Source organism: Podarcis liolepis (genome assembly GCF_965112155.1).
Source record: "Podarcis liolepis genome assembly, chromosome: W".
Lineage (NCBI taxonomy): Eukaryota > Metazoa > Chordata > Lepidosauria > Squamata > Lacertidae > Podarcis > Podarcis liolepis.
The window spans coordinates 10,479,722-10,501,182 of record NC_139568.1 but is presented as its reverse complement, the minus strand read 5'-3'; the positions used below and the strand labels follow the sequence as shown (position 1 = coordinate 10,501,182).

The 21,461-nt window shown below is 43.3% G+C and overlaps 1 protein-coding gene across 8 annotated transcripts in view; it reads right to left on the bottom strand.

Moving 5' to 3' along the window:
• LOC310697670 (far upstream element-binding protein 3-like) overlaps positions 1–12,778 on the bottom strand; it is a 395,403-nt gene extending 382,625 nt beyond the window's left edge. For 3 of the 8 annotated variants that reach the window (XM_083484355.1, XM_083484351.1, XM_083484356.1), the window contains exon 1: positions 12,384–12,649. In XM_083484355.1, coding sequence (XP_083340481.1) covers positions 12,384–12,473 — 90 coding nt within the window. In that variant the 5' untranslated portion in view covers positions 12,474–12,649. Of the gene's footprint in view, positions 1–12,383 lie in introns of all 8 variants that reach the window. The other 5 variants (XM_083484350.1, XM_083484357.1, XM_083484352.1 and 2 more) reach the window with 3 other exon arrangements.
• Between the last annotated feature and the right edge of the window lie 8,683 nt (positions 12,779–21,461).

Genomic DNA, 21,461 nt, shown 5'->3' with positions numbered 1-21,461 from the left:
AGTGGGCTTGCACATTCCTATGACCCTTGTGTGTGAAGCCGTCGAGAGTCTTGTACTCCCAGCAGGCTCACCCAAGGCACTAAGGTCAAAGGGGAGGAGCTAGACAAAGAATGACCCAAGAAATCCTCAAGGCATAACAGGCAGATGATAACAAGTGGTATGTTACAATGGCTGTGAAGGCGGATGAAGGCTGCAGCAGATAGGAATCTACTGGTCGCCGTGATACTCATGCCATTGGAACAGAGCCAGGGACTTTGGATATAATATATAATTGGAGGATTGGGAAAAGATATGGAAGGAAAATATAAAATTTACAGCATGTACTGCGTTAAAAGAAAATGTTATGAAAATGATATATAGATGGTATATTACACCGGCTAAACTAGCGAAAATGTATAAAACATGTAATAAGTGTTGGAAATGTAAAGAAAAAGAAGGGACATTTTACCATATGTGGTGGGAATGTAAGAAAGTGAAGGGTTTCTGGGAAATGATATATAATGAGCTGAAGATGATGTTGAAATATACATTTGTAAAGAAACCAGAAGCCTTTCTTTTAGGAATAACAGGAACTGAGATAAACAGAAGGGACTGTAAACTTTTCCAATATGCTGTAACAGTGGCGAGAATATTAATGGCCCAAAAATGGAAACAGGAGGAACTACCGACCCTTGAAGAATGGAGAATGAAACTTATGGAGTATGCAGAATTGGACAAGCTAACTGGGAAGATTAGATATCAACAAGATCACAAGTTCATCGAGGACTGGGGAAAATTTACAGAATATCTGAAAAATATATGTGGTGATTAAATAACGCTAGCGGGGTTTAAAGAAGCTCTGTGAAAGTTTGAGGAGTATTGTAAAAAAGAGAACAAGATAGGAAGGGTATATTAAAAGGCAATATTAAATTTACGGAATGCGTAATAAAAAAATTTAATATGGAAGATTGGCAGAGAAGCTGACGGAAGTCCAAAAGTTGAAATTTGTGAAAATGTTTGATTTGGTTATATGTGTTTAATGGAAAATCAATATAAAATTATTACAAAAAAAGGAACAGAGCCTTACTGTGAAGACTGTGTGTTGATCGGCGTGCACTGATATACACACATAAAACAAATTCATGCACAGGCGTCTTCCAAAAACCCATCCCCATCCTAAACCCTCAAAGTCCCATGGCGATAGGCAAATGGTAACAGGGGCAGGACCATGAAATCTGGAATCCCCTAGTCATGAACAGGCACATGGGCGGTGGATACAGATTCAGTCACTCTGACTCAAGGAATGAGGCAGTTGAGCAGTTCGGCAGCTAAATCCATGACTGAACAGCCCTATTTAGGATCCACTCTGCTCACCCTGAAAAAGGGGGAGGGGCTAGAAAGGCTGCCCTAAACATAGTCTGCCTCCTTTTTTCCCCTGACTGGATTACCATGCCCAGTGGGGTCACCACACAGTGGTCGTAAAAGACAATGGAACATACAGACTTTGTTGGATAATACAGATAATGAGCGTCCTGAACACAGAATTGTCATCATTGCAAGAGAGTTGTGACATTTTAACATCGATATTGCAGCAGGAGAGGGACAAATGAAGGAAGAAAAAGGGGGCTACACATTGTTCTGGAAAGCTCTACCTGAACAAGAATCTCCAGTACATGGAGCAGGCTTTGCTATCAAAAATGATATTGTGACGCTCTTGTCAGAAGTCCCTACTGGCATTAATGAGCAACTATCAACCCTTCGAATAAACTCGCCAAAAACTAACAGGCCACTATTCTAAGTGCTTATGCACCAACACTGGATGCCGATGAAGAAATGAAAGAAAAATTTTACTCTGAGCTGGATACCATCCTATCAGAGATACCTAAGGAGCATAAAATTATCCTCCTGGGTGACTTTAATGCAAGAGTTGGACAAGATTTTGAACTGTGGCCTGGGACTATTGGGAAAGAAGGAATTGGCAACAGCAACCAGAACAAAATCTTACTTTTGTCGATATGTTGTTATTACCAACACACTCAATAGAAAAATAAATTTAAAATATCTTGGGAGGCACCTTCGGTCAAACCACTGGCACCTCTTAGACTATGTAATTGTCCGAGCTGAAGATCGCTCCTTACTAGAGCTATGACGAGTGCTGATGATTGCTGGGCAGATCACCAATTAATATGCTTCATGATGGCTATCAAGATTATACGTCAACACAGGCTTCAAGGAAGGAAACCAAGCCGCAAAATGAACACTCAAGCGCTTCAAGAGCCCATTAAGCAGGATTGCCTCCGAACAACTCTTAAGGACTATCTGCTTTCGGAATTCCCAAATGACACTGAGAAACACTGGACGAAGCTAAAAACTGTTGAATGGTCACTTTAAAATGTGAAGGTTCATTATTGCTTCACAAGTTGTGTATGTCTTTAAGGGCCAGGGCAAATAACGAGACCCAGTCTTACAGCTGTGAAACATAGCAGGTGCTGCTAAAGGTAAAGGTAAAGGTACCCCTGCCCGTTCGGGCCAGTCTTGCCAGACTCTAGGGTTGTGCGCTCATCTCACTCTAGAGGCCGGGAGCCAGCGCTGTCCGCAGACACTTCCGGGTCACGTGGCCAGCGTGAAAAGCTGCATCTGGCGAGCCAGCGCAGCACACGGAACGCCGTTTACCTTCCCGCTGGTAAGCGGTCCCTATTTATCTACTTGCACCCGGAGGTGCTTTTGAACTGCTAGGTTGGCAGGCGCTGGGACCGAACGACGGGAGCGCACCCCACCGCGGGGATTCGAACCGCCGACCTTTCGATCGGCAAGTCCTAGGCGCTGAGGCTTTTACCCACAGTGCCACCCGTGTCCCGCAGGTGCTGCTAGGTTGTGTTAATTAAGCTGTGTCAGCATTTGGGCATAGTATATAAGGAGCAGCACCTAGCTCTCTCCTTACCCTGGGGGATGGGTTGGTGGTTGGGTCATGTTTGTTGTTGATGTATTTAGTGTATAAGGAGTTTTTGGTTTTGTTATTAAAACCTTGTTTAAGTTATTTTTTAGTCCCTTTTTAATGCATGGTCTCCCCAGCAAGCTCTCTGCAGCGCTGTTGTTGTTTAGTCGTGTCCGACTCTTCGTGACCCCATGGACCAGAGCACGTCAGACACTCCTGTCTTCCACTGCCTCCCGCAGTTCAGTCAGACTCATGTTTGTAGCTTCGAGAACACTATCCAAGCATCTCGTCCTCTGTCGTCCCCTTCTCCTTCTGCCCTCCATCTTTCCCAACATCAGGGTCTTTTCCAGGGAGTTGTCTCTTCTCATGAAGTGGCCAATGTATTGGAGCCTCAGCTTCACAATCTGTCCTTCCAGTGAGCACTCAGGGCTGATTTCCTTAAGAATGGATACGTTTGATCTTCTTGCAGTCCATGGGACTCTCAAGAGTCTCCTCCAGCACCAGAATTCAAAAGCATCAATTCTTCGGCGATCAGCCTTCTTTATGATCCAGCTCTCACTTCCATACATCACTACTGGGAAAACCATGTCTTTAACTATACAGACCTTTGTTGGCAAGGTGATGTCTCTGCTTTTTAAGACGCTGTCTAGGTTTGCCATCGCCTTTCTCCCAAGAAGCAGGCGTCTTTTAATTTCATGACTGCTGTCACCATCTGCAGTGATCATGGAGCCCAAGAAAGTAAAATCTCTCACTGCCTCCATTTCTTCCCCTTCTATTTGCCAGGAGGTGATGGACCCAGTGGCCATGATCTTTGTTTTTTTGATGTTAAGCTTCAGACCATATTTTGCTCTCTCCTCTTTCACCCTCATTAAAAGGTTCTTTAATTCCTCCTCACTTTCTGCCATCAAGGTTGTGTCATCTGCATATCTGAGGTTGTTGATATTTCTTCCGGCGATCTTAATTCCGGCTTGGGATTCATCCAGCCCAGCCTTTCGCATGATGAATTCTGCATATAAGTTAAACAAGTAGGGAGACAATATACAGCCTTGCCGTACTCTTTTCCCAATTTTGAAAAATTTTGAACTCTGCAGCACTACTAAACTGCAAATAGCCAACAAAAACATCCATTATTGCAGCCTGTGAACGAACTATTGGATACCAAACCAACAAACACCAGGACTGGTTTGATGAGAATACAGTGAGATTTGAAGGCATTATTGACAAGAAAAGGAAGGCCTTTCAGATCTGGCAAAGAGATAGAAACTGTTCCACTAAGAAAAAAACCTATGCCAACGCTAAGGCTGAGGTTCAAAGAAGAACCAGAGAACTCAAGAACACGTGGTGGATAAAATAAAGCTCAAGAGATCCAGCACTTAACCGACACTCATGATGCACAGTTTCTTTAAAGCCACAAAAACCATCTATGGGCATATGCCCCCTACGCTCAACAGACGGTAGCACACTTCTAAAAGATAAACAAGCTATTGCACTATGCTGGAAAGAAAAGTACCAGCATCTCCTTAACCACAACTTACCCGCAGCTGCTGAGGTCCTTTCACAAATTTTGCAAAAACCAATTAGAGATGAGCTTGCAGTATCTCCAAATTTGGGTGAGTTGTGTACAGCTATTAACCAAATGAAAAACAAGAAAGCCAGCGGACCTGATGGGATACCTGCCAAGGTCTTCAAAGTGGGTGGAACTGAACTTGCACAACAAGTTCACAAGCTCATCGGAAAAATCTGGGAGAGAGGAGATCCCAGCAGACTTTAGGGATGCCAAAATTATCAACCTCTTTTAAAAAGGTGATAGACACGGTTGCAGAACCTATCAAGGCATCCTTTTTTATATGCGGTTGGCAAAATTCTTGCAAGGATCTTAGCAAACAATCTCTTAACAATATCCGAGGTGACCTTTCCTGAATCCCAAAATGGTTTTCGGCCTTCTAGGGGGACAGTGGACATGATTTTCACCGCTTGACAGCTTCAAATGCAGAGAGCAAAACCAACCCCTGTATATGGCATTTATTGACCTGACTAAGGCCTTCAACCAGGGTGGATAAAAATCAATATTTTTAAAAAAATATAAAATCAGATTTATTTTTTAAAATTGGATTTTTTTCATTTAAATTGGATTTTTTTAAAAAAATGTTTTTGGAGGAAAAATCTTTCTAAAGATAGTTTTCTATTTAAGTTACGTTATAGTTCAAAAGCTATTCAGGAAATAAGGATTTGTTTTTAATTATGTAGCATGAGGTTTTATATGCAATGTTTAATTTTTTTGGTAAATGAATTCCATTAATCCATTCACAATGTCATGATCTTCCAGAAGTTTCTGTAAGATTATTTGGGACAGTTTTTCTAATGAGAAGATATAAACACAGATGCTTGCTTTTGCAGTTCTCAAAAGTGTGAATTTGTGTCTACAGAGATAACATGCCTTTTCTTCACAGGAAAAATGTTATGAAATAAACACACAGAGTTGAGGAAAAAACCTTAATCCCATCGTTCCTTTGCAAATTTATATACACAGAATCAACCTCTTACCAAATGCTAAGTTCCAAGAGGTTCAATGAATAGATTGTTTGGAGTAGAATAGATCTGCACAAGTAGCTAAGTATGAAGCAGTAAAAAATGAAAATGCAACCTTGTGAGCAGAATAATCCACAAGTTTGGAATATTTGCATAATAATTGTGCAAGTCAGTTGCGTGTCTGTGCAACTCAGACTTGAGGCAAATGCTGAAGGCACTTCAGGGCTGGCAACCTCTTCCCAATCCCACTGGGTTCAAACAACTGCGCTAACTTAACTGTACAGAATAGGCACCTGAATGTAGAAGCAAATCCAAAGGGGGGGGGGGCGAGTGGAAACAGTAACTGGGATCTGTAAGTCACTGGCGAGACCTTGAAGTGCTTGCCAGTAAACTAATAAAAGAGTTCACTGGTTCCAGGCCCTAGGGCTCTCGCCTGACGTTGTCCAAACTATAAAGTCTCTACCTGGAACTTCAGTCCTGCATCAGGGATCCCTGAAGTTCTCTGCTCCAGTTCTTGGTTCCCCTTTTCCAGCTTTCCACCAGCCTGCTTCTCCTCAGCCTGTTCTTTCTGCAAGCCTGTTCCAGCCTAGGCCTACCAACTGTATTTCTCCTCCCCCCCACCCCTCTAGAAAAGGAAGACCAGCCTCTCCCAAGCCAGGGCTGCTGGGAGATATAGCCCCTATAAACAGTTAATTATGAAATTATTGTGAGGTTTATTAAGTTAACTGTCTATGTATTTCTAATAGTATAACCCAGGCATAGGCAAACTCGGCCCTCCAAATGTTTTGAGACTACAGTTCCCATCATCCCTGACCACTGGTCCTGTTAGCTAGGGATGAGTTGTAGTCCCAAAACATCTGGAGGGCCGAGTTTGCCTATGCCTGGTATAACCAAATCAGTAATTTTTGATATAACTGTAAAAACTACTCTGAAATTTTATTATTCCAAAAATGAAACTTTCATCTGATTGTGAATAGTAAGATTATACCAGCACGAATGAGTCTTTCTGTACAAAAATGATTTAAATCGATTTTATTTAAATCAAATCCACCCTGCCTTCGACACTGTAAATCACAATGCCCCGCTGACTGTCCTGAAAATTGGCTGCCCAGATAAATTTGTGAACATCATTCAGCTCCTCCACGATAATATGACGGGAACAATAGTGGATAACAACGGCTCTCAAAGTGAACCATTCACAGTGGAATCAGGTGTTAAACAGGGTTGTGTTATTGCCCCAACTCTATTTATTACCTTCATCACCATGATCCTACACACTGTCGAAGGGAAACTCCCCACCAGGGTAGAAATCATTTATCAAACAGATGGAAAGCTCTTTAATCTGAGTAGACTGAAAGCAAAGAGTAAGGTTACCGTAACTTCCAGAGCTTCAGTATGCTGGTGACAACATAGCGTGTGCACAATCAGAGGATGACCTTCAAACCATCCTAAATATCTTTGCAGAAGATTACAAAAAGCTTGGCCTATCGCTCGACATCCAAACCACCAAAGTGCTCCACCAACAAGCAAAAAACAACCCCTCTGCAGCACCACAAATACAACTCAATGGTGTAACGTTGGAAAATTTTGATCACTTCTCCTATCTGGGCAGTTATCTTTCCACAAGGGCTGACACTGATGCCAAAATCCAGCATCGCCTGAGCTCTGTGACTGCAGCTTTCTCCTGATTGAAGTGCAGAGTGTTTGAGGACATTCGCAGGGAAACCAAAATGCAGTGGTGCCTCAGAAGACGAAATTAATCCGTTCCGCGAGTCTCTTCGTTTTGCGGTTTTTTCGTCTTGCGAAGCACGGCTATTAGCGGCTATTAATGGCTTAGTGCAGGGGTCTGCAACCTTTAAGACAAAAAGAGCCACTTGGACCCGTTCCCAAAGAAAAAAAAAAACCTGGGAGCCGCAAAACCATTGTGACATTTAAAGCATGCGCGCCGCTGCCCTCTGATCTGACAGCAGGCGGGAAGGTGACGTTGGGACGGTGCGTGACTAACGCACGCACCGCCCCCATGCGACGTCACAGCCAGTACAGCGCCCGCCACAGTGGGGAGTGTCGGGGCGCACAATGTGCCTCCTCCCCTCGCTAGTATCCGCCCCGGAGCCGCGGCAAAGGTGTAAAAGAGCCACGTGCGGCTCCGGAGCCGCAGGTTGCAGACCCCTGGCTTAGCGGCTTTAAGAAAAAGGAAACAAACTCGCAAGAAGTTAGGGAAATTCGTCTTGCGGAACGACTCAAAAAACGGAAATCTCTTTCGTCTTGCGCGTTTTTCGTCTTGCGAGGTACCACAAAGCTATTGTACTACCAACCTTACTGTATGCTTGTGAAACATGGACCACTTATAAACGCCATCTCCAGCTCCTCACAAGATTCCAGCAATGGCATCTCCGAAAAAAATTACTCATCACTTGCGAAGACAGGCAAACTAATGCCAGTGTACTAGAAGAAGCAAAGATCACCAGTGTTGAAGCAATGATTCTTCAACATCGACTTGGTTGGACTGGCCATTTTGTTCGGATGCCTGATTATCACCTTCCAAAGCAAATACTCTATTCCAAACTTTAAAATGGAAAGTGTAATGCTAGTGGTCAACAAAAGAGGTTTAAAGACTGTCTCAAGGCAAATCTAAAAAAATGTAGTATAAACACCAACAACTGGGAAAAACTGGCCTGTGAGTGTCCAATTCGAGAACAGCCTTTACCAAAGGTGTCAGGGGCTTTGAAGATGCTCAAACTCAGGACGAAAGGGAGAAATGTGCTAAGAGGAAGGCATGCTTGGCAAACCCTCACCTTGATCAACTCCCGCCCAGAAACCTATGTCCCCACTGTAGAAGGACGTGTTGATCCAGAATTAGCCTCCAGAGTCACTTACGGACTCACTGTTAAAACCATGTTTATGTAAGGCAATCTTTCTCAGCTATGAGTAATTGCCAAAGAAGAAGACAATGACTTGCTCCCCAGTGATTCCAGATTCAGGTAGGTAGCCGTGTTGGTCTGACGCAGTCAAAATAAAAATTAAATAAAAAATTGTCCAGTAGCACCTTATAGACCAACTAAGTTTGTTCTGGTATAAGCTTTTGTGTGCATAAACACTTCTTCAGATACACTGAAGCAGAAGTCACCAGACCCTTATATATACTGGGAGGGTGGGGTGGGGTATTTCTTAGAAGGGTAGTGGGAGATGGGTGATTGGCTTAATGGGTACGGTAAACCTGTTGATGACTGTTAACAACTTCAATTAGTCCTACAGGAAAAAGCAAGGGATAGTATGCAGATGACCAAAAATAGCTTTAGCATGTGTAATGAGACAAGAATCCATTATCTCTATTCAGACCAGGCCTCTCCATAGTTTTCAGTTCACAGAACTGTGCCAGACAAGGGATCCCAGGGCTGGCTTATAAACTTTGTTTACGCTGCTCAGTCTCTCTGCCTAACAGCTGCTGTGTAGGGTAGCGCAATAGCAGCAGCAGCTTTCCAACACATCCTCCAACCTGTCCCAGAGCTTTAATTCTAGTTGAGGATATTTTGGGATACAGTATTTTTAGTATGGATTGAAGAGAGTGGCAGAGAGGGTGTTTGGAGGCTTTTTAGAAGGTGCACCCTACTTTATGCGATTTCACTTATGCACGTGGGGACCCAGAGCGTAACCCCTGCATAAGTGAGGAGATGCCTGTACTGTTTACAGCTCTAGCTGCTCTATCTCTAGGAGGATATTGTACAGCTGGAGATGGTGTTGTAAAGGGCTACCAGTGTTAGAAACTGGGATAGAGAAGCTATTCGCCACATGACCCCTGGAACCTAGGTTACAGGCACAAAAACAGAATGGCTAATCGCCACCCCCCCCCCAGTTCAGCAGCACTTTCTTTTTATTTTTCAAAATGCATGAATTAATACAATTCACATCACTGACGCATTGTTAATATCACATTTTAATAGCAATTCTTAATTGGTCAAAAGCATAAAACATTTGAATAATTAATATTTACAGATACCGGCATATATGTGTTACTACGAGCAGTTTCACACCAGTTTTGGACACTTAAAGTAATTTGAAATGTTAAGAGAGGTGCTATAAATAAAAGTACTTTCAACATTCATAAGCATTCACTTTGGGCATGCTAACTGCATATGTACAATCTCCCAGAAAGCTGCTCATTAATGATCCATGGGAGGCTGGAAGCAACACTTCCTCTGTTTCCCAGTAAGATAGAAACCAGTCAGTGAAAGTTGCTACTCAAGCTGGTGATTGCAACGTGTGCTTAATGACGTAACTTCCAGCTGCGGGAGAGGTCTCAATCACCTAACTATACTGTACATATATATCCTTAAAACTGCCTTTTAAGAATGCAACACCTAACAGTTAAATTCAATTACCTTAAGAATGTGTCTAAAGGCATTTCATACCCTGTAAAGTGCTACATAAATAACAACACAAAAAACATACCTCCAACTTAGTAGCATGATAGCAAAGAAACTCACCTTCCCTGTGAACTACTTTTTTCTTTCTTTCTCAGATCTTTATGGGCTCTGCTGCGTTCCTTAATGTAACAACAATATGCTTTCTGCATAAGTACACTTACATCAATAGGCAAAGATTATTAGGACCAAAGAGCAAGGGGAAGGGGTGGGGGAATATCTATCTAAATTAGTCAGACTGAACAGTCGCTGAAATGAGTGTGCTTCCCTACACACAACCCAAGACAGATGGGGGAGACAGAGAGGGAGCACATTTGAAAGGGCAATGGCCAGGTGCCTGTCCTCCTCACAAATCACAGCTGCCCCTTCATCAGACAGAACAGAGACAAGGGAGAGCAGCCTCCAGCCAGCCCATCGCAGCTCCCAGAATTTCCGCCCTCCCTTCCCCACAGGTGGGCGGGGTTTGCGGCACCGAGCGGGGGTTCACCTGGGCGGGTGCCTCCCACCTGCTTGGGCCAGCCTTTTACCCGCCCTCGGCCAGGGAGGACAGTGGATGGCCGGCCAGGGGTGGGGCAAAGGCCAAAGAAAAGAAGTTGACCCGTTTGACCAAGCCTCTTTTGGTTTTCTTCCTTCCAGGATACACACACGCGTGCGGTAGTATATACACACAGAGAAAAGAGCTACAGACTGCAGCTGAGCTCCACAGAGGTGAAAGGGGAGAGGGAAAAACCTCACGCCAATATAGCTGCTAGAGAACCGAAGCTGAGCCACAGAGACATGCTCACACACCCCTTTTTCTTCAGCAGCCCACAATGTTCTGCCACCTCTCTTGCCCTCTTTTTTTGCCCGGCCCTCCCCTATCACAAGACGCCCCCCTTGAGTGCCACAGAACCAACCCAGAAGCAGCCCATTTCGCACTCCCCTTCATGCAACAGTAAGAGACAGAAAAGCATGTGAGGCACTTTTCCCTGCCCTTCAGCACCAGCTCAGTGACTCATGTTGCTGCAGCGGAAGCAGTACTTCCCTTGGGCAGCAACAGATTACTCAGGAGTCAGGCAAGGAGGAATTCTCGAGTCTCAGCAACCACATATGGCACCGGCTAATTTCAACCCCTGAGGGAAACCAAAATTACTGCTGGGTTAAAGCAACTCTTCTGTGAGTACATAAAGGCTACAATGCTTGAGATTCTTTGGTTTATAAAAGTACTGTATTTTTCGCTCCATAAGGCACACCTGACAAAAAGGAGCACCTGACAAAAAGACGCACCTAGTTTTTAGAGGAGGAAAACTTCTACTGTATGTGACCTCCAGTTTCAGGAGGACACTGTACCTGTTGCTAGGAATCAACATCAATGATGCTATTGCCTTCATGTCTTTCTTAATAATAATAATTTATTATTTATATCCTGCCCCTAGAGATATATTGGAAAGATATTTAAGGTGAGGGGGTATAGCTACATAGCACAGCATCTGCCTGGCGTGCAGAAGGTCCCAGGTTCAATCCACAGTAGTATCTCCAAGTAGGGTTGGGAGAGACGCCCTGTCGGAAAACCTAGAGAACCACTGCCAGTCAGTGTAGACAATACTGAGCTAGACAATAAGGACCCCAGTGCTCTGACTCAATATAAAGCATATATGCCTACGTTCCTAGTTTTAAAACAATGGTCCTATTGCTATGTAGTTTGGCCACACACCTGAACAGGGCCAAAAGACTTCCCCACACCTGAGGCACAGCATTCATAGCAATAACCTTTTTCCATGCTGGTCCCTTCTCCCAGCAGGTGGTGTGGTGGACAGCTTTCCCAACCTTCCATATGCCTTTTCCTCCAGGTCTGGTCAAGCCCAGCCCTCTGAGCTAGATGTGCTAATGGTCTGCCACGTTATAAGGCTATGTCTCTATTGAAATCTGCTTTTAATTTAGAACCATGACAACTAGAATCTAAGTTCATTTTTAGCATATGATTCAAAGATCCCAGATTCAATCCTTGGCATCTCCAGGTAGGGCTGGGAATTATCCCCTGCCTGTCAGTGCAGACAACACTGAACTAGAGAGACCCCTCAATGGCCTGACTTATAAGTTAACGTCCTATGATCTTATATTATGGGGAAGGGGTACAGCTCAGTTGCACACAAAAGGTTCCAGGTTCAATCCCCAGTGGCATTTAAGGATAGGACTGGGGAATGCTCCCTTCCTGAAACTCTGGAGAGCCACTGCGTACCTGTGCAGACAACTAAGCTAGACAGAAACCAATACTCTGAACTCAGCAAGCTGTGTCTAATATCAAGTCATGTTACTAAGTGGTATAGTTTGGGCCGCACACCTTCAGGTGCCAAAACTGCTTCCCCGCAACTGAGGCGCGTCCCTTCCCACGCTGACCTCCCTTCTCCCAGGAGGAGGCGTGAGGGGCGACCGTTCATCACCTCTTCACATAACGCCTCCTCCAGGTTCAGCCCCTCTCCTGTAAAGACCGAGGCGCGGGTCGCTTTGATGAGGTGGGGGACCCACCCCGAGCCTCTTACCTGGCGGACGCGATGCAACGCGTCTACGAAGCATTCGCTCTTACCCGCCCCCGCGGGTGCCGCATTCGGCCCCGGAGTCAGCTCCGCCATGACACGCGCACGCTGCCACTGCCTCGGCCACGGTGCAGGCCTCTTCCGCCTCGATCTCCCACCGCCCGGTTTGCTCCTGCCTCAGCCTCTCCGTCCAGCGCCCAGGGACTCAAGTTAGCTTTGCTGGCTGGCTGGCTTTCTTTCTTTCTTTGCTTTTCTCTCTCTCTCTCTCTCTCTCTCTCTCCGTACCGGAAAAGGAAATCCCATTCGTTTCTGCCAGAAATAGGAAGTAGAACGAGGGAGGGGCAGGGTTGAGAGAGAAAGCAGCACTAGGCCTGGGAAGGGAAGGCGTCGGAAGTCCTCCTAGCGGGATCTTCCTTCCGGAGCCAGGGTCACGTGGCCGGGGCGAGCTCCGCGTGGCTCGCCAAGAATGCTCAGAGTGAAAGGAGCCTGGAAGGAAGGGGTGGAGGGATCGTATTCCTCCTTTAAATTTCATTACTGTATGTAGTAGTGGCATGCTAGCAAGCACACCTGTCGGGTTTGTTTTTACTCTGATTTTAAATCTGTTGACGTCGTCACGTTTTTGTTTGTTTGATTTGGACCAGTTTCAGAATAAAACTTTTTATAGCGTTTCAGGACCTTAGCTATTTGGGGAGGGGGGGCTAGCCTGTTTTTTTGCCCTGGGTGAAGCCTCCAGAGGGGCGCCATTGAGGGTCCAATCCTGCCTGGACTCCCTCCGACGGCAGCCGCTCCTTGCCTCTTCGGAGTCTAAAAGCGTCATTCGGCAGGGAGCTTCCTACCTAGCCAGCTCTAATCTCGGTATAGTCTTTCGTGCATGGAGAGGGATGCTTAATTGCAGTGGGAAGCAGGAAAACTTGGAAGGCCAAAAGTGAACAATCCTCCCACCCATTTCCCCGTTTATTGGCTCCGGAGGCGCCGCGACAAGGTTGCAAAAGCGTGATCCGATCGCCAAACTAAGCAACCTCCCCCCTCCCACTTCCGGGAGGAGAACCCACCCCCGACCGACCCCCCCCCTTCTGTGTGTGTCACACACAGAGAGAGAGAAAATAAAAAAATTCCTTCCAATAGCACCTTAAAGACCAACTAAGTTAGTTCTTGGTATGAGCTTTCGTGTGCATGCGCACTTCTTCAGATAGAGAGAGAGAGAGAGATTGCATGCTTTCTTGGAATAAGTGGAAAAGGGTAAAAGGCGGATCCAACTGATTTTAAACGGATCCTCATAAATTCATATGATTTTTTTCATTCAAATTAAATAAAACCACCATGATACTGTAGACCACGTCTTACTCTGTTTGTTGTTGTAGTAGTTTTTTTAAAAACAACAACAGGTGCTTGGATTTGCTTGTTGTTTAGTCATTTAGTCGTGTCCAACTCTTCATGACCCCATGGACCAGAGCACGCCAGGCACTCCTGTCTTCCACTGCCTCCCGCAGTTTGGTCAGACTCATGTTTGTAGCTTCGAGAACACTGTCCAACCATCTCATCCTCTGTTGTCCCCTTCTCCTTGTGCCCTCAATCTTTCCCAACATCAGGGTCTTTTCTTTTTTTAAAAAAAAATATATTTTTATTGCTTTTTTCAGGTACAGATGTAAAGTCAGATATATAGAAGAAATAACAGAAAAAAGAAAGAAAAAGAAAAAATCCATCTTTCCATGACATTTTTTCATAACCAACCGGACTTCCCCACATCTCCCTCACCCTGCATTCTTTACAATAAAAAATATCAGCAAATTGTTACCTTGTTTCATATATTCCTTTGTACTTTCAAATAATTATATTTTGTGTTTAAAATACCTGTTGTCCAATTACTTTTACCTTAAAATAAGTATGATATTACTTTAAACTTTAGTCCTTTCATAATTTTAACTTAATTTCCCATATCTCCGAATCTTATTGCTGAAGCCAGATTTTCCAAATCATGCAAATTCTTAACATTCATATAACTTATAATATTTTTGTAAATAGTCCTTAAATTTTTTCCAGTCCTCTTCCATTGTTTCTTCTCCCATGTCTCGGATTCTGCCAGTCATTTCAGCCAGTTCCATATAGTCCATCAATTGCGCCTGCCACTCTTCCAGTGTGGGTAAATCTTGTGTTTTCCAGTATTTTGCGATGAGAATTCTTGCTGCTGTTGTTGCATACATAAAAAAAGTTCTATCTTTCTTTAACACTTTCTGGCCGACAATGCCCAGGAGGAAGGCCTCTGGTTTCTTGGGAAAGGTATACTTAAATACCTTTTTTAACTCATTGTAGATCATTTCCCAGAAGGCCTTCACTTTTGGACAAGTCCACCAGAGGTAAAAGAATGTCCCTTCCGCCTCCTTACATTTCCAACATTTGTTATCAGACAGGTGATAAATCTTTGCAAGCTTGACTGGGGTCATGTACCACCTATATATCATTTTCATAATATTTTCTTTCAAGGCATTACATGCCGTAAATTTCATTCCGGTGGTCCATAACCTTTCCCAGTCCTCAAACATAATGTTGTGCCCAATGTCCTGCGCCCATTTTATCATGGCTGATTTAACTGTCTCATCCTGAGTGTTCCATTTAAGCAGCAAGTTATACATTCTCGAAAGTACCTTAGTTTTTGGTTCAAGCAATTCTGTCTCTAACTTTGATTTTTCCACCTGGAACCCTACTTTTTTGTCCAATTTAAAAACCTCTTGAATTTGAGCGTAATGTAACCAATCTCGCACCTTATTCTTTAATTTCTCCAAGCTCTGCAACCTCCAGTTGTCTCCAGTTTTTTCTATTATTTCCCAATATTTTGGCCAGCCGGCTTCCATATTGGGTTTTTTTCGGGCCTTACCCTCTATTGGTGATAGCCATCTCGGGGTCTTGTTTTCTAATAAGTCTTTGTATTTTGTCCAGACAATAAATATTGCTTTTCTGACAATATGGTTTTTGAACATTTTGTGAGTCTTTACCTTGTCGTACCACAAATATGCATGCCATCCTAAAGAATTATTAAACCCTTCCAGATCTAGGACATCAGTGTTCTCTAAAAGTAACCAATCCTTCATCCAGCAGAAAGCTGCAGCTTCATAATATAACCTTAAGTCCGGCAGGGCAAATCCCCCTCTTTCTTTTGCATCAGTTAGTATTTTAAATTTTATCCTGGGCTTTTTGCCCTGCCAGGCAAACTTAGAGATATCTTTCTGCCACTTTCCAAAACATTCCACTCTGTCCACGATCTGTAGGGTTTGAAACAAAAACAACATCTTTGGCAATACATTCATTTTTATAGCTGCTATTCGACCCAACAAGGAAAGTTTCAATCTTGACCAAATTTCTAAGTCCTTTTTAACTTCTGACCAACATTTTTCATAATTATCTTTAAATAAATTCAAATTTTTAGCGGACAAATTAACCCCCAGGTATTTCACTTTTTTAACCACATTTAACTCTGTCTCTTTCTGAAACCCATCTGTTTCTAAAAGTGTCAAGTTTCCCCCCAAAACCTTAGTTTTTTGCTTATTCAGCTTAAATCCCGCCACCCGACCAAACTCATGAATCTGTTCTAGAACTCTTTTTGTACTAGATTCTGGCTCCTGTAATGTTAAAACCAAGTCATCTGCAAAAGCTTTCAGTTTATATTTTTTCACTCCGACCTGTATTCCTTGCACCAACCGGTCCTCCCTAATCATATTCAAAAGTACCTCCAGGACTGAAATAAATAACAGAGGGGATAGGGGGCACCCCTGTCGTGTTCCTTTTTCAATTTTGAACTCTTCTGTCACCACATTGTTCACTATCAGTTTAGCTTTTTGGTCTGAATAGATTGCTTCTATGCTATTTTGAAACCCCTGTCCCACTCCCATCCCTTCCAAATTTTTCTTCATAAACTTCCAAGAAATGTTGTCAAAGGCCTTCTCTGCGTCAATAAAGATTAGCACTGCTTTCGTGTTGATATCAGTTTGCAAAAGCTCCAAAATGTCAATAATATTCCTAGTGTTATCAAACAAATGTCTACCTGGGAGAAAGCCTGCCTGGTCTTTATGAATTACTTCATTTAGTACTTTTTTAAATCTACTTGCCAAAATATCTGCAAAAATTTTGTAATCCACATTAAGGAGTGAGATGGGACGGTAGTTCTTCAGTTGAGTCTTTTCAGATTCCAGTTTAGGAATCAATGTGATGAAAGCTTCTTTCCACGATTCCGGTGCCTTCCTCCCCTCCATAATCTGGTTACATACCTCCATTAGTGGTTGTATCAGAAAGTCTTTCAGTGTCTTGTAGTACTTGGAGGTAAGACCATCTGGGCCTGGAGATTTACCTAGTTGCATATTCTGAATGGCACCCTCAATTTCTTGTTGTGTTATTCTATAATTCAGGATTGTTCTCTTCTCCTGAGGTAGTTTTGGTAATCCATTAACTTTTAAAAATTGGTCTATCTCGGTCTCTTCCTGCGGCCCTTGCGTAAATAGTTTTTTGAAATATCTCTGGAAACACTTTCTAATTTCCTCTGGTTTCTGAATGTTTCTTCCTTCAACCTCCAGATTGGTAACAAAGTTCAATTTTTGTCTCTTTTTCAACTGCCATGCTAGCAGTTTTCCACACTTGTTCGCCGATTCAAATGATCTTTGTTTCATTTGTTTAATTTTCCATTCCACTTCTTGATTTATCAATTTCGCATATTGTGCTTGATGGAACTTAATTTCTCTCAGAACTTCTTTTGATTTTGGTTTTAGTCTCAATTTTTTTTCTCCGTCTCTTATCTTCTCCAATATCTTGTCCTTTTTTCCATTCCAGAGTTTCCTCTTGATCGTATTCTGTTGTATCAGAAACCCTCTCATAACTGCCTTACTTGCGTCCCAGATTGTTCTCTTTTCCACCGAGGTGTTCAAATTTATTTCAAAGTAGTCTTTTAGAGTTTTTTGGGCCTTCTTCACAATCTCCTGATCTCTTAATAGGGTGTCATTCATTTTCCATCTGAAGGAACCGATTGGAGTGAGTCTCAATTCCACTTTCATGGCATTATGGTCGGAGCAGGTTTTTGGGCAGATTTCCACTTTTCTAGTCTTAGGTGCCAGCCCTCTAGTTGTCCATATTTGGTCGATTCTTGTCCATGACAGGTGGGTCTCAGAAAAGAATGTTCCTTCTTTACCTAAGGGGTTCTTTGTCCTCCAGATGTCAATCATATCCATACTGTCAGTTAGTTCGAAAAAAGTTTTAGGTAGTCTGCCGTCTTGTTAAATTTTGATTTTGTGACTTATCCATGTGAGTAGAGACCACCCCATTCATATCTCCCATCATAATGATGTTGGTATAGTCCAGATAGTCCAGCATTATCTCGTGCAGCTTCTTATAGAATTCTGATTTCCCCTCATTTGGTGCATAAATTCCTAATATCAAAAATTTTTCTCCTTGTGTCTGTATTTCAATTGCCAAAATTCTTCCTTGCTCATCTTTAAATAGAAATTTCGGTGACAGGTTCTCCTTTGCGTAAATCACCACGCCTCTTTTCTTAACTCTGTCTGATGAAATAAATTCTTGGCCTAGTCTTTTGTTAATTAGCACTTTCCTATGGAGCCTAGTCACATGCGTTTCCTGCAAACAAATAATGTCCAATTGTTCTTTTTTCAATATATGAAAGATTCTTCTTCTTTTTTCCGGAGAATTTCCTCCATTAATATTCCAACTAAAGAGCTGCAGAGACATCCTGGATCTATCTGTTGGTCCTAAAGTGGTGTCTCTTCCTTTTCTTCTAAACCCAGAGGTGCTGGTGTTGCTGCAGATGCAGGCGGAGGTGGTGGCCAAGATGCTGCTGCTCCCTTTTGAAGGTCCTCTTCGTGGTCTTTCAAAAACTTTTGTTGGTCTTCTGCTGTCCTAATTTTAATTTTCCTTCCTTTGAAATTGAAGGATAGTCCTTGGGGGAATTCCCACCTATAAGGAATTGAGTTACCTCTTAATAGTCTTGCAAGTTCTGTGTATGTAGCTCTAAGATCCAAAAGTTGTTTCGGTATGTCTGTGTAGATTTCTGCTTTTTTGCCTTGAATTTCCAGTGATTTTCCAAAATGTAGGCCTAGTATTTTGTCTCTTTCTTGTATAGATCTCAAGATAATCAAGCAATCTCTAGATCTGTCCTTCCTAACCACTCTTCCCAATCTAAAAGCAGTAACAATTTTAAAGTCCTTATCTTCTTCTATACCCCAGAACTTTGATATTTCTGTCGTCAGATAACCAATCAGGTCTTCTTGTTCAAGTTCTGGGATGGCTCTTAATCTAAGATTCTTTTCCCGGTTCCTCAATTCCACCATAGACAGATAGGCCTGCTGTTCATTAATCTGCTTGTGCAGTGGCTTTACCTCCCATTTTATTGCTTCGGCTTTTTGATTGGCTTCCTCAGCCAACTTACGGTTTTCTGCAGTTGTTGCCTGAAGATTCCCAATTATTTGTGTATGTTGAGTGACTTGCTCAGTCAATTTACTGATTGTGGCTGTAACTTGATCAATTTTGGTCGATTGTTCATCAGCCTTTTTGTTTAAAGCTGCCAGTTGTTCCAAAATTTGTTTTGAGACTGGATCCAGTCCTCCTGCCATATCCTCTGATGCTTTCTGCTCAACTTCCCCTTCTTGCAGTCCTAAAACAGTTGGGACAGATGATCTACGCGACTGAGAGGTCAAAGTTGTTTGTAACAATTGTACAGATTGTTTTGCTTTTGTTTTGGCCGACCTTGTTTTCCCTGTGCCACTCATTCCACACCTGTCTATGCGTCAAGGTCAAACTGTATGCAATTCCATGGGAAAGACAGTCCAAAGTATAAACAACAAGGCAATAGATAGTCAAAATAATATGCAGTTCCCAGAGACTTATAAATCCCAAGTCCTCTAGGGGGAGCACCCCTGTAATTCAGAAGAAGGAAAGGACTTTTTCCGCCATTAAAATCCCAGCAGTCCGAAATAAATTACGAAGGCACCTTCAATGTCCCTTTAGGCATGCAGAGCTCTCCCAAATCAAAAACAAGGTTTCAGAAATGGTGCAAGTAACAGTTTCCCTATTTGTATCCAAAAGTAATGCTCACAAGTAGCACTTTCAGTATTAAATACAGTTTCCGCAGTTTGACAGTTCTCTTGTATCCTGACAGTCCGCAGATTTGGTTTCTTAGTCCTTTATAATCCACAAAGAGGCAGAGAAATCCAATCCAAATCCAATCAATTAAATCAAATCTATTCCTTGTAGTTTCTCAAAGACAAGTTCAAACATTGCACAATAATCCAAACTTTTTTGTAATCCCCTTTAAAGCGCTTCCCGCTTGTCAAAAGTCTTTGCTTTGATCTCTAAGCAGAATCGGAAGACGGACTTCCTGTTTACGTCTCCCGTTTTCAGCCAAATTAATATTTTTAGTCCCGAAAATTTTGTAATCCTTACGGGTATGGAGTTTAGAGTCTGATGTTTCAGGAAGAAAGGTCAGCGCTCATCAGCAGCAGCCGCGCGGCTTCGCTTCCGCAGAAAGAGCGATGAACTCACAGCACCGCTCCCCCTTCCACGTTCCGGAGCCCCTTACGGGGTTCCTTCTTCATTTCTGGGGGGGGCTTCTGGTGCCCGCCGAGTCCCACGGCCACAGGCTCGCTCTGCCTGTGGTTTTTCTTGATGGGTCTCCGCTCTGCCGCAGCGGACGACCCTTTTCTGCGGAGCCCCTCTTCACAGCGCGAAGAGGACCGCCATTGCCGTTTCGCGCCGCCTCCGGAAGTTCCCAACATCAGGGTCTTTTCCAGGGAGTCTTCTCTTCTCATGAGGTGGCCAAAGTATTGGAGCCTCAGTTTCACGATCTGTCCTTTCAGTGAGCACTCAGGGCTAATTTCCTTAAGAATGGATGCATTTGATCTTCTTGCAGTCCATGGGACTCTCCAGAGTCTCCTCCAGCACCATAATTCAAAAGCATCAATTCTTCGGTGATCAGCCTTCTTTATGGTCCAGCTCTCACTTCCATACATCACTACTGGGAAAACCATAGCTTTAACTATATGGACCTTTGTTGGCAAGGTGATGTCTCTGCTTTTTAAGATGCTGTCTAGGTTTGTCATTGCTTTTCTCCCAAGAAGCAGGCATCTCTCAATTCCGTGACTGCTGTCACCATCTGCAGTGATCATGGAGCCCATGAAAGTAAAATCTCTCACTGCCTCCATTTCTTCCCCTTCTATTTGCCAGGAGGTGATGGGCTCAGTGGCCATGATCTTCGTTTTTTTGATGTTGAGCTTCAGACCATATTTTGCTCTCTCCTCTTTCACCCTCATTAAAAGGTTCTTTAATTCCTCCTCACTTTCTGCCATCAAGGTTGTGTCATCTGCATATCTGAGGTTGTTGATATTTATTCCGGCAATCTTAATTCTGGCTTGGGATTCATCCAGCCCAGCCTTTCGCATGATGAATTCTGCATATAAGTTAAATAAGCAGGGAGACAATATGCAGCCTTGCCGTACTCCTTTCCCAATTTTTAACCAATCAGTTGTTCCATATCCAGTTCTAACTGTAGCTTCTTGTCCCACATAGAGATTTCTCAGGAGACAGATGAGGTGATCAGGCACTCCCATTTCTTTAAGAACTTGTCATAGTTTGCTGTGGTCGACACAGTCAAAGGCTTTTGCATAGTCAATGAATCAGAAGTAGATGTCTTTCTGGAACTCTCTAGCTTTCTCCATAATCCAGCGCATGTTTGCAATTTGATCTCTGGTCCCTCTGCCTCTTCTAAATCCAGCTTGCACTTTTGGGAGTTCTCGGTCCACATACTGCTTGAGCCTGCCTTGTAGAATTTTAAGCATAACCTTGCTAGCGTGTGAAATGAGTGCAATTGTGCGGTAGTTGGAGCATTCTTTGGCACTGCCTTCTTTGGGATTGGGATGTATACTGATCCTCTGGCCACTGCTGAGTTTTCCAAACTTGCTGGCATATTCAAAAAAATCACGCACCCACTGTTTCCTGGGGCCACAGTGGTGCAAAAACATGGTTAAAAAACACGGATCCTCATGGATCCTCATAATTTTCGCACTAGATCAACCCAAAGTCACCATCAGATCAAAC